Here is a 13,996-nt window from a genome sequence, read left to right on the forward strand (position 1 = left end):
TTTCAGTTGTGTAGTTCAGTGATTTTTTTTTAATATTTGCTAAGAATTTATATGTTCCTTCAGTTGTGATATTAAATATGATATTGATATCTAAAGGCATTTTTGATGTGCCTCGAAATTTTTGACATGCATAATTGGATTCTAAAAGGAGGAGACAGTGAGTCCATTATTCCTAAATGGACTTTCTAGGTGGCGCTAGTGGTAAAGAACCTGCCTGCCAATAGAGGAGATGTAAAAGATGTAGGTTCAGTCCCTGAGTCGGGAAGATCCCCTGGAGGAGGGCATGGCAACCTACTCCAGTATTTTTGCCTAGAGAATCCCATGGACAGAGGACCCTGGCAGGCTACAGTCCATGGTGTTGCAAACAGTCGAGCAAGTGACTTAAGCACACACACATGCATTGCTACAGTTGGGAAATTTGAATATGGACTCTCTATTTAGAGTACTGCATAAAAATAACATTTCCAGTATGTGATTGTATATAGGAGAAGGTTCTTAATACCAGAGAGAAGTGTAGAGGTGTCATGTAATAATCTGCATTTGACAGATACAATATATATAGAGAGAGCGAAATATAAAGACCTAAAGTAAATGTGGCCGAATTAATGAATATAGGTGCGAAGTGTAAGGGTGTACATCACACTATGCTTACAATTTTTATAAAGATTTTAATGCTTAAAAAATAAAATGTTGGAAGCAAAGGCATTCTTAAATAATTTGAGTTATCTTCCTATAGTGTATTTTTCTGATTCTGAGAGGACTTAGATTGTAAGAAATATCATCATATTAAAAACAACTTTTCGGGAAAAGAAGAGTTATGTATACCTTGATGGTGAGGTTTACCTGTATTTTGGAAATTGAAAAAAAAAAATCTTAGAATTACTATAATGTTTTCAGAATAATTGAGGACTATTTGTATGTTTTTGATTTAAGAAATACACAGACATAATTATAGTTTCTAGTATTTTTCTTCATGGTCTGGTAATGTTAACTTTTCTTTCATCTCTAAATAGCAGAGGCATGAATGTAGAAAAACAAACTATTAATGTTATATAGTACTTATTTCTGGATGGTAGGATACAGGATTTTTTAAATTTTTGCAGAGGATGCTAATCTGAATTTTTCAAAACATTTACTGAAAATGTTACTTTGTTTGAAAGTAAAAGTGTTATTCACTCAATCATGTCTGACTCTGCAACCCCATGGACTATACAGTCCATGGAATTCTCCAGGCCAGAATACTGGAGTGGGTAGCCATTCCCTTCTCCCAGGGGATCTTCCCAACCCAGGGATCAAATCCAGGTCTCCCACATTGCAGGTGGATTCTTTACCTGCTGAGCCACCAGGAAAACCCTGTGTAGACCATGTTGTTGGGCATTTGTTTCATTTTCTTGCCATCATACACTGTACTGTATATTGAGCATCTTTGTAATGATCACAGAGCATACCCATTGCTAAATTGCTTTCCAGAAAGATTATATGAAATTGTACTTCTCTTAGCAGTGTGTCTCTCCAAAGCCTAGACAGAAATAATTTGCAGATTTGATTTTCTCAAGACTAAAAATTTCATCTTTGTGTTTTTAAGGGGGATTTTGGCTATTGCTTGGAGCATGGCAGATCCTGAATTATTGCTGAGCTGTGGAAAAGATGCTAAGATTCTGTGCTCCAACCCAAACACAGGAGAGGTATGGAGAGAAAATACTTCTCAGACTTGGAGTGATTGTAATATTTAACTCTAGCTGAATAAGAAAATTTCCATGTGAATTCTTTAATACATGATTAAAATTAAGAATGTGAAAGTAGATGGAGGTGTGTATGAAATGTTAACCTAGCGGAGACTATCTAAACCCAGCTGTTTTCATTTGGAAATATCAGTCATTGAAAATGGTGTATTTGAACCTAGTAATCACCCCACCCCAACCCCTCATTTCCAGTAAAAGGCATTTATCTAGACTCAGAAATAGTTGGTTGGATTTATTTAGTGTGTTTTCTGTAAATCAGTGTCCTCAGAGTAGGAGTGTTCAAGGTCTGGGTCCTGAAGTTTCTCTTTGGTTTTTGGAAATCAGTGGATGTAGATTTTTAATCTCTCTTCTGAAGTGTACAGCAAGAATATTATACTTTATCATGAGATATTTGTCATGTGTTCTATTTATGGAAATTTAGATGGATAAGCTAAATGAGCAGGCTAAATGCCTTTTCAGTTAAATTCTGTTTCCTTATGAAGTAAAACATTATTTAAAATGTTACATGAAGTCCAAATTAAGCTAATCTGACTTATTCCTTAAACCCGTAAAACTTATGCTCCTAAGAGCATCAGTTAGCATCACACTAACTTTGAGTTAGCACCAGTTATTACATGATTACATTGTAAAGTTAGTAAATAATTATTACATTATTTATATCAGCCATTTTTAATAGTTTTTCTATATTCTGTTCCTCCCAAAGAAAACTGTTTATGCCAAATTCTGTTTTGATTCTGTAGCAATAAGAATGATGTGTACATGTTTTCTCACTTGACAAGAAAGAAGCCAGTCTTCTCAGTGAATTCTTCCTTCTCAAGAATTTTTTTTTTAATTTTTATTGGAGTATAGTTGCTTTACAACATTGTGTTAGTTTCTGGTGCACAACAAAGTGAATTAGCTACACGTGTACATATATCCCCCGTTTTTTTGAATTTTCTTCCCAGTTAGGTCACCACAGAGCATTGGGTATAGTTCCCTGTGCTATACAGTAGGTTCTCACAGTTAGTAATCTGTTTTATACATAGTGATGTATATATGTCAGTCCCAGTCTCCCAGTTCATCTCATCCCCCTTCACCACAAGATTTGTTTTTGAAATTTGATCTTCAAATGATTTAAATGTGGTTCTTTGGATCTTGGCCAGCAAAGTCAGTTGGATAGGACCCTTTTAGAGTTCAGCAAGTTGATCCTAATACAGTATTCTGATCTTCCAGATGCCTCTTCTATTACAATTTCAATAAAAATAGGAAAATCTCGGTTTTTAAAATGTTCTTATTCCAAATCTGTTCAAAATTTTGATCACCGTTCATTTTTGTCATAATGAACTTTTCTTGTACTTTAAATTGTTGTTTTTCCTGGCTGTACACTTTCTAAAAGTAAACGTTTAATTAAAGTTGTACTTGTTGATCATAGTAATTCAGGTATTTGGGCTATAAAGTGCTTATACTTTTTTTTTGGTCTAGGTGTTATATGAACTTCCCACCAACACACAGTGGTGCTTTGATATTCAGTGGTGTCCCAGAAATCCTGCTGTCTTATCAGCTGCTTCTTTTGATGGGCGTATCAGCATTTATTCTATCATGGGAGGGAGCACAGATGGTTTAAGGCAGAAACAAGTTGACAAGGTAATAGAAAATACTAAGTTTTTTATTACAACACCTGAAAAGAATCATCTTATTGTATAATTATTTTGAAAATCACTTTACTGATCAGCGATACCAATTACTTGGAGAATTGTGGGAAAAACATTTATTCAGTATGACTTGAAAACGTGTAACATAGTCTTTGTATAAATTATGGAAATTCCGCTTTATTTTTTAGCTTTCATCATCTTTTGGGAATCTTGACCCCTTCGGCACAGGACAGCCCCTTCCCCCATTACAAATTCCTCAGCAGACGACCCCACATAGTATCGTGTTGCCTCTGAAGAAGCCACCCAAATGGATCCGAAGGCCTGTTGGTGCTTCCTTTTCAGTAGGTGCATTTGTTTCTATGGTCCATAAACACCAAAGATGAAGTGTTATTATAAGATCGCTCAGATGGAAGAGGGCAGAGTTTGAGATATGTTTGTGAGTTTTCATCATTCAGAAAGGCTTCTCAGGAAAAGTGGAACCTACTCTTTTTTTTTTTTTAGATTGTGATAAAATATACATAACATAGAATTGACCATGTAAACCATTTTAAAATATAACAGTTCAGTGGTATTGAGTACATTCAGCTTGTTTTGCAACCTTTGTGCTGTTCCTGCTGCCCCACTTTATTGTACTTGTCATCCTTCTCTATCTCTCCTTCCTTCATTCCTTTCTTTTTTTGGGGTGGGGGAGGGTGCTGCATGCTAGTTGTTACGAGGTCCACTGTGGTTGCACATCTAATCTAGAGCCTCTCACCTTGCAGCACTTATGACCGCACTAAAGCTGACGTTCTGATTCTCTGTCTCATACTTGGTTCCAAACCCATGTGGGGAAGAAGGGAGTGTTAGTTATTATCTTCATAATACTTCAGTACTCGTGAGCGGACATTCACTTTTCGTTCCAAAGATAAATGTATAGTGAACATCTTCTGTCAGGCACCATCCTAGGCTGGAAACACACCTGTAAACTAGATAGAGTCTGTGTCTCAAAGAGTGTGTATTGGGGGGTGGGGAGACTTTTCTGTACAGTTTGAGTTTTATACCTTATCCATACATAATTTTATAATAATAAGTTTTAATTATTTTGGGAAGTAGAGAACTAACTAGATGGATGGTTAGGATTCAGTAAGTAGAGTGAAAAGTCACAAGCGAAAGTGCAGATTCAGAGACAGGAGAGCAGATAGCGGAGAAGAGCAGCACTAGGAATGAGAGATTAATTAAATCAAAAATGAATTTACAAGCCATGTAATCAACCGTCTGTTGTTTAGGAAGATTAGTATGTAGCAAAGAGGCAAAATGGCTGTCTGAGGAGGCCTTACAAACAGCTATGAAAAGAGAAGCAAAAGGCAAAGGAGAAAAGGAAAGATATTCCCATTTGAAAGCAGAGTTCCAAAGAATAGCCAAGGAGAGATAAGAAAGCCTTCCTCAGTGATCAGGGCAAACAGATAGAGGGAAACAATAGAATGGGAAAGACTAGAGATCTCTTCAAGAAAATTAGAGATATCAAGGGATCATTTCATGCAAAGATGGGCTCAATAAACGACAGAAATGGTATGACCTAACAGAAGCAGAAAATATTAAGAAGAGGTGGCAAGAATACACAGAAGAACTGTACAAAAAAGATCTTCATGACCCAGATAATCACAGTGGTGTGATCACTCACCTAGAGCCAGACATCCTGGAATGTGAAGTCAAGTGGGCCTTAGGAAGCATCACTACGAACAAAGCTAGTAGAGGTGATGGAATTCCAGTTGAGCTGTTTCAAATTCTGAAAGGTGATGCTGTGAAATTGCTGCACTCAATATGCCAGCCAGCAAATTTGGAGAACTCAGCAGTGGCCACAGGACTGAAAAGGTCAGTTTTCATTCCAATCCCAAAGAAAGGCAATGCCAAAGAATTCTCAAACTACTGCACAATTGCAGGCATCTCACATGCAAGCAAAGTAATGCTCAAAATTCTCCAAGCCAGGCTTCAGCAGTACATGAACTGTGAACTTCCAGATGTTCAAGCTGGCTTTAGAAAAGGCAGAGGAACCAGAGATCAAATTCCCAACATCGGCTGGATCATCGAAAAAGCAGGAGGGTTCCAGAAAAAGTCTATTTCTGCTTTACTGACTATGCCAGAACCTTTCACTATGTGGATCACAACAAACTGTGGAAAATTCTGAAAGAGATGGGAATACCAGACTACCTGACCTGCCTCCTGAGAAATGTGTATGCAGGTCAAGAAGCAACGTTTGAATTGGACATGGAACAACAGACTGGTTCCAAATAGGAAAAGGTGTACGTCAAGGCCGTATATTTTCATCCTGCTTATTTAACTTATATGCAGAGTACATTATGAGAAATGCTGGACTGGATGAAGCAAAAGCTGGAATCAAGATTGCTGGGAGAAATATCAATAACCTCAGATATGCAGATGACACCACCCTTATGGCAGAAAGTGAAGAACTAAAAAGCCTCTTGATGAAAGTGAAAGAGGATAGTGAAAAAGTTGGCTTAAAACAACATTCAGAAAACTAAGATCATGGCATCTGGTCCCATCACTTCATGGCAAATAGATGGGGAAACAGTGAGAGACTATATTTTTTTGGGCTCCAAAATCACTGCAGATGGTGACTGTAGCCATGAAATTAGAAGATGCTTGCTCCTTGGAAGGAAAGCTATGACCAAACTAGACAGAATATTAAAAAGCAAAGACATTACTTTGCCAACAAAGGTCCTTCCAGTCAAGGCTATGGTTTTTCCAGTAGTCCTATATGGATGTGAGGGTTGAACAATAAAGAAGGCTGAGTGCTGAAGAATTGATGCTTTTAAACTGTGGTGTTGGAGAAGACTCTTGAGAGTCCCTTGGACAGCAAGGAGATCCAACCAGCCTAAAGGAGATCAGTCCTGGGTGTTCATTGGAAGGACTGATGCTGAAGCTGAAACTCCAATACTTTGGCCACCTGATGTGAAGAACTGACTCACTAGAAAAGACCCTGATGCTGGGAATGATTGAAAGAGGGAGGAGAAGGGGACGACAGAGGATGAGATGGTTGGATGGCATCATCAGCTCAGTGGGCATGAGTTTGAGTAAACTCTGGGAGTTGGTGATGGACAGGGAGGCCTGGCGTGCTGCAGTCCATGAGGTCGCAAAGAGTTGGACACAACTGAGTAATTGAACTGAACTGATAGCATGGATTGGAGCGGGGGAAAAACAAGCTATAGACGTGCAGTCATACGGCAGTTCAGTGTGAAAAGAATTAGGCAGAAAAATAGCAATGTAAAAGGAAGAAATGAAAGAGATATAAGAAGAAATCAATCCCTGAAGCTGAGGAATGACTGTGAGAGGCCAGAGGAAGAGTTCTGAGCCTGCTTACTATGAGAATGATAGCAGACCTGTGCGTGGGAGCCCCCTAGAGAAGTGAAGACCCAAAGGCCTGGCACAGCGAAAGTGCTGCTAGACTCGGTCGGGCCAAGAATGGCAGTCATGGAGCAGTAACTGAAATACATGGATGGAGGGAGGTGATTTCTATTTATCAAGTTCTGTTTGTGCAGAGTTCTGCCGTCCTGGACTCCCCATCTCTGAAGATGAGTGTTTTTTTTCCTCCTGGCATAAGGAGAGCAGATCTCACATGGGAGTTTCATCTACTTTCAGAGAGAAAAGAGGAGGTCAGAGTGTCCTTCTTGCTCCTGCTGTTTCTTGGTATTCTTTCAGTTCAGTTGCTTCGTCATGTCTGACTCTTTGGGACCCCAAGGACTGCTGCATGCCAGGCTTCGCTGTCCAGCTCAAATAATCCTTATTTGAGCTTATGCCAAATGGCATGTTTCGTAGCAGCATATTCACTCCCTTTTAAAACTTAGAGCCTAGAGTAGAAGGTGAGGCAAATACATACAGCTAATAGTTGAATCAAAAGAGAAAGAGATAAATGTAATATACTGAGGGCATCTGGGGTGGCAGAGGTGACCTTTGCCCACGCCTTGAGGAGGAGTCACATTGAGTATGTGTAAGTGAGTAAAAGCAAGTAGGTGAGAAATTGTGGGGTGCAGCTACTAGGACATTGCATCTAGGAGGTAAGTGGTGTGAAGAGGAGTAAGAATTGGAGGCTGGGGTCAGATCATGGAGTATGGAAAGGAGCATCAGTGAATTGCATGCAGAGGGAGACATGTGTAGGTCACAGTCCTTTCCTTTAGCAGGTTTACAAGAAGCATGTTAGGGGGCCACGTCCTTGTGTCTCAAGCTGATTTTGCTTCCTCATCCTGTTCTAGTTCGGAGGCAAACTGGTCACCTTTGCGAATGTCAGAACGCAGCCCCAGCCGGGGGCCGAGCAGCAGCCACAGCCGCACCACGTGTTCATCAGTCAGGTGGTGACGGAGAAGGAGTTCCTCTGCCGATCGGACCAGCTGCAGCAGGCCGTGCAGTCGCAGGGATTCGTGAGTTACTGTCAGAAGAAGATTGAGGCTTCTCAGACTGAGTTTGAAAAACACGTGTGGTCCTTTTTGAAGGTAAAGTTGGTGTTAAGCAGCTTTGCTTCATTACCTGCACATTTAACTGTTCCCATCATATTCTAAACTTGTGTTCCTGTCAAAGAAACAGCAGGGACAGTATGATTTGGGAGAATCTCGTGATGAAATTAAAGAAAACCTTATGAAAAGCATGTGAAATAATACTTTATGTCAAGAATTCTTCTTTCTTGGCTTTGAAAACCCTAATACGAAATGCTTTTTAAATAATATGCTAAATGTTTTTAAGTGCTTAAGTGTTTTCAAGAGACATAACATTCAGCAGACCTATTTTAAAATTAGAACATAGAGCTGAGTATAATAAAAACATAGTGTGTTTAATTTCCATAGTACGTCCAATTAAAGACAATGGGGGAAGAGGGACTAGGTGTAGAGGGGAGAGGTTGGAGGCATTTCTCATCCCTTTTACTGAGTTGCATTTATGACAGTAAAATAGCAAATAGAATTTTTTTTTTGGTTATTTTGTCTCCACTGGAATGTCTGTTTCCCAAGTCTGAGTTTTGCCAAGAAAAGAGCTCTTGAATGCAATAATAAGTATTAGTTTCAAGAAAGTTTTAGGATGTGACATTGAATATTTCACATAATGTGAGTTTTGCATTCATGTAGCCTTTGGACATGATTTAGTTTGTTTTTACAAATATTATTTTAAAAGTAAGCTTTATTCAACTGGGCTAATTAAGTACAAGACACTTACTATTTTTTAAAAAATAGCTTCTTAAAAAAAGACAACTTTGAATTCTCTTACAGTGAAGCTTCTAGTTGATATAGTAGACTTTAGATATTTTAAATAATTCTACTTGGAATTTGAGCAGTTAATTAAAAATTGGGCCTTTAGATGCAGTTCTTTATTTTAAGAATATGTCTTTTTTTAAGGTAAACTTTGAGGATGATTCTCGTGGAAAATACCTTGAACTTCTAGGATATAGAAAAGAAGACCTAGGAAAGAAGGTAAACTTTTGGGGAAGTTTTAAAGCCTGTGCTTACACAAGTGAAATATTTATGTAATGTAGGTGTTGTTTTTTTTTTTTTAACATTCTATACAGATTACTTCAAATTATTCAGTAAACATTTAATAAGAATTTATGCTTGGTCACCAGAGTTTTGGATTCATGTTGTTAAAGTTGAAACTGTTCATCGGTAATACCCTAATTTAGAAGCTGCCAGAACCATCTTTAAACTTCATCTAAAGAGTTGTGTCAGTTGGTCCTTGAAACAAAAAAAGACAGTGAGCCTCAAACACTGGGAATAGCACTTAGATTTTTGAGAGGATGAGTAGTCAGTGGCTCTGGAGGAAAGAGGGGGGAAAGTTTGTTTCCCTGCATTGTCTATAGCTTAAGTGATGAAAATTAGGGTACTGTTTTCCACCCCAGCTATTTATGCGCTCAGCTCACAATTCCCAAACTGTGTATTGAGTTAGTCCAGCTCACAGGTAACTAGTATTAATAAATATTTTTGAAACAAAAGTGTTTTACTGTACTGAGCCTGAATAAACAAAAAGCCCAAATGGTTTGCTTAATTTTTTTTCTTTTTTTTTTGTTTTTGCTTAATATTTTAATGTTAAAAAAAAAAAGATTGCTTTTTAAAAACAGGAGGTCATATTCCAGTTTTTAAGTTTTCTTCTCTGAGGAGCTTAATAATTATTCCATTGTTGGCCTAACAGCAGTTAAAACACTCTGACCTTGGAAACCTTGAAGGAAATTTATTGGATTCATTGTGTAATCTGTATTAGCCCTTTGCCATTCTTTGAAAATGACTCAGGTTCTCCATGGCATCACAGGGTTATTGCGCATGTGCAGCAGGTTGGATCCCATGCGTTTCAGTCAGCGCTGAGCACTGGGAAGATTAGTGACTTGGGCTCACATCAGAGCCCCCCTGCCCACTGGCCATGTGGCTCTTGCTCACTGCTTTAGTTTTTTTTATATTTAACTTTATTGTTAGTCTGAACTTCTTCATGCTATAACTTGATTTGCAAGAGATTAACGTGAAAGTTTTACTGCATGCCTGACAGCAAAAAATGAGGAGATAAAAAAATTTTTTTTTTGAGGAGATAAAATTTGATCGTCAAAATACTCCTAATGTTCTTTCTATAGTGAGCATCTGAAGAAATTTTTTTTTTTATGGTTATTTAAGACAGAGTAGAAGAATACATGCTTGTTTTGAGGTTAATTTTACAACTGAATAGCAGAATAAGATGACATGTGAGTAATAATAGATCTACATAATTAAAACCAGCATCATTGAGAATCGGTTTCACACTCATTTTACTGTTCTTGAGCATGCTATCCCTGATTTGAACTTTTTTGGATTTTTGCCAATGAGAATGGAGTGGTAGGTGAACTTTTGCTCTATGCCTTGAAATAGAGTTAACTCCCTTTGGTAGCTGAGTTGTTGTCTTTATTTCAGATTGCTTTGGCCTTGAACAAAGTGGATGGACCTGATGTGGTAAGAGAAGGCCTGTAAAAATAGCTACCTTCTAAATTTTGGTCTAGGTCATAAAGAGGAAAATATAATTTAGGAGATTTTTGCCTGTCTTACTGCTTTACAATTTAAAAATACTAATTGTAGATATTTTTAATACATGAATAATTCTCATTTGGCAAGAAAAAGGGGTTGGGTCTTAGCAATAATGGCTCTTTGCTTTTCCTCTAATGACGTTTTTCAAATAAATTTACTTAGTGTAACTTCTTGTGATTAAACTAGCTCTGAATGTTGTTGGCTGGGTCTTTTGTCTTCCTTGTTCCCTAATAACCTTTTGATGCTGCGTTTTTCAACCCCCTCTGTCACTGTTTGTGTACCAAAGGCTCTTAAAGACTCTGACCAAGTAGCGCAGGGTGACGGGGAGGAGAGCCCTGCTGCTGAAGAGCAGCTCTTGGGAGAGGTACTTATTTTTCTCATCTTTAACATGGGGAAAATATGTGGTTTGTTTATCTCACAGTGAAACATGGAAAATTTCTTGGCTGCGTGTTCCAGCGTAAAGCTGGCCTATATTTTCTCAGAGATGCTTAAGACAGGAGTCTGTTTACTAATTTGACAGAAGTACCATCTCTAAGGGCTTCCCTGATGGCTGAGAGGGAAGAATCCCCCTGCAATGCAGGAGACCTGGGTTCAGTCCCTGGGCTGGGAAGATTCCCTGGAGGAAGGCATGGCAGCCCACTCCAGTATTCTTGCCTAGAGAATCCTGTGGACAGAGGAGCCTGGCGGGCTGCAGTCCACAGCGTCACAAAGAGTCGGACACGACTGAGTGACTAAGCACATACCATCTCTAAATTCATCAGTTCTCTGACCTAGCTTCTGGATTATCTGGTTTAAAATTAACAGCTGATGTGAGTATATCAGGATGTCAAACTGAAAAGAGATTTTGTTCAGAAGTCCACATTGCATTGCATGCAACATTAATATTTTTTTTTGGCTTTTTAACATTTAGGGCTCACGATCAGTGGCATAGGCCTCTGAATTAATCTTGAATTTTGAGTCCAAATTAAGAATCCACCCTGGTCTCCTGCATTGTGGGTGAATGGATGCTTTACCATCTAAGCTACAAGGGAAGCCCAAGTAAAGAATATTTCACTAATAATATGATTGTTCTGACTCACTAGAAAATACATGCTGAGTTATAGTGACCATTTTTATAACTAGGTAAAAAAAGAGTCCTTGAGCACAGAGTTGTATCATTAATTTTTTTCCTTTTAATTTTCTGGGTTTTTTTTAAACCACTAATAATTCTATAATTTACTTTTCTTGCTTTCTAATTATATTTCTTTCATCTTGGAAAATTAATCAACAGGTTCTTGTTTCTCATCTCATATTTGACTTTTTCATTGTTCTTTTTGATATGGAGATATCCTGATTATATAAAGTTTCTTAGAGCCTTTTACTAAGTTATAAAAACAATTCCTCTGTAAATTTAGACCATTGCAAGATGATTATTATATAAACATTTTCCTTAGAAGTGGATGCTTCTAAGCATCCAAATGCTTGAAGAAGCATTTATTTAACTCAAGAATAAAGGGTATGGATAAAATCTTACTAAAAATTTGAATAATTTTGGGAATACCTAGAATTGTAGGATATGTTCAAGAAAGATACTTTGATTCATATACAGCTGGACTTACCATTTCTGTACAAATAGAGAATTGTTTAGAAATCCACTCACGAATTAATAGGTAAATATGTATGTAACAAAGCAGTAGTCATCAATATGTGCTTTTAGAATATTTGAAAAGAATGTTTAAGGTGGTCATATCTTCTCCTTAATCCTGTTGATGCTAAAATTATATAAAATAAAACAGAGTAGTTTAGACATTAAAGATGCACATTACATAATAATTTGTGCATATTGTGTATATTTGGCTTTGTGTATATTTTAGAAGTCCATATTAAGGGTTTATTAGTTGTTTTTTGAAAGCAAATTTGAAAAATCATTAAAAGAAAAAAAAAGATCTTGTGGGTAAATTTGTTAGTGAATTTAATCAGATCAGTATCTGATGTATTCCTCAGTGCTTCCCAGGTGGTACAGTGGTATAAAAATTTGCCTGCTGGTGCAGGAGATGCAGGAGACACAAGTTCAATCCCTGGGTCAGGACGATCCCCTGGAGGAGGGATGGGTAATCCTCTCCAGCATTCTTGCCTGGAAAATTCCATGGACAGGAGCCTGGCAGGCTACAGTCCATAGGGTCACAAAGTTGGACACAGCTGAGCCCATCAGTACAATATACATAAAAGTTTTAGAAGTTTATTTCAGTTTTTAAATTCTAAAATGTTTCTCTTTTGTTAGGGAAAGAATTAAAATTATGGTTATTTTCCTGTAATAGTCAATTTTAACTGATTTAACTAAATTTAACATCATTCACAGATTATGCTATACTGTGTGCCACACTAAAATTATCCAATTCAGAAATGCTCCTGACTTTGAATACTGGGTGCTAAGACTCAAATGTATAGGTAACAGGAGCACAGAAGATAAAATTTTATCTCATGTAAGACAGATGTGTTTTTTTAAGTTCCTCTATAATCTGATATATATTATTTTTTGTCTTCTTTTGAACTTTTATGCATTGAAGAGAAAACATTTAAAATATTTGCCAGCAGTATGCCTCTATTATATTTCTTTTCTTCTAAAGAAAGAAGATACTGAATTTATTTTTACTCAGTCTTACAGCTAGTTTCAGAAATTTATAACAGAACTGTGTACATTTTTACCAGACCAGCCTGCAGTTCCAGGTATGATTAGTTGAAGTGAACACAAAATCTCTAATTGAATTTGAGTATATTGATAAATAACTGTTTACACTGCATTTAAGGACGCCAAGCATTATTTTTTTTCCCACAACTGAGTCAGTTACAACCAAAAGGCTCTTATAACTACACCTACTGGACAGAAGTTTTTAGATATATGGAAGCAAAGTTGCTTCAAGATCTAAATGTAATTTAATGTAAAACATATTTGTGTGTCTCAGGCTACTCTTAGTTGAGATATCTAAGAAAAAGATTTTTCAGCTTCAGTATCTTCTGAGCTACCAGTGTGGATATGTACATTTGTTTCATGTTATTTCTGATAACTGTGGATTTTATTTATGATTATCTGATGAGCGTTAATTCTTAAGGATGTCATAGATGTTAGTGTAAACTTGAATCTGAGAGCTTCTCTGCAATAACTTGATATGTCATCTAGTCAGTAAATAGCCATATTTAAATCTTGTTTTGCTGGTAAATTATTGTAGTTCCATTCTGGCTAAGTTGCTGCTCTTTCCATCTCTTTAGCTAATTAAAGAGGAAAAACAAGAATCTGAATTTCTACCAGCAGCTGGAGAAACATTTAACATCTCTATCAGTGGGGGTAAGTATCTATTGGTTTTGATACCAAATTTTTTAACCATTTGAAAGCAAATAGTCCCTGAGTTTAAGTTAGAAACATTTTGTCACATGTGGTAAAGGTTGAAAAGAAGAACTCAGTTATCATTTAGTACGTGTAGTCAGTACCTTAAAAATGATGGCGTGATCTGATACCTATGTGATAGAAACTGTAAAGGATCTTTATTATTGCATTTAAGCAATCTGAAAAATATGTTATTTTACCTGATTTTATTTACATGCATCTCAGTATGTTTCTGTAGATATCAAC

General features: G+C 37.1%; 1 protein-coding gene across 29 annotated transcripts in view; it reads left to right on the forward strand.

Moving 5' to 3' along the window:
• The window catches only part of SEC31A (SEC31 homolog A, COPII coat complex component), a 59,503-nt gene that overhangs the window by 18,904 nt on the left and 26,603 nt on the right, over nt 1–13,996 (forward strand). For 16 of the 29 annotated variants that reach the window (XM_070458233.1, XM_020892844.2, XM_070458217.1 and 13 more), the window contains 8 exons: nt 1,586–1,685; nt 3,204–3,365; nt 3,562–3,714; nt 7,621–7,857; nt 8,749–8,823; nt 10,279–10,317; nt 10,676–10,753; nt 13,636–13,711. In XM_070458233.1, coding sequence (XP_070314334.1) covers nt 1,586–1,685; nt 3,204–3,365; nt 3,562–3,714; nt 7,621–7,857; nt 8,749–8,823; nt 10,279–10,317; nt 10,676–10,753; nt 13,636–13,711 — 920 coding nt within the window. The remainder of the gene's footprint in view (nt 1–1,585; nt 1,686–3,203; nt 3,366–3,561; nt 3,715–7,620; nt 7,858–8,748; nt 8,824–10,278; nt 10,318–10,675; nt 10,754–13,635; nt 13,712–13,996) is intronic. The other 13 variants (XM_070458231.1, XM_070458224.1, XM_070458225.1 and 10 more) reach the window with 2 other exon arrangements.

Source organism: Odocoileus virginianus, chromosome 29 (assembly GCF_023699985.2).
Source record: "Odocoileus virginianus isolate 20LAN1187 ecotype Illinois chromosome 29, Ovbor_1.2, whole genome shotgun sequence".
Classification (NCBI taxonomy): domain Eukaryota; kingdom Metazoa; phylum Chordata; class Mammalia; order Artiodactyla; family Cervidae; genus Odocoileus; species Odocoileus virginianus.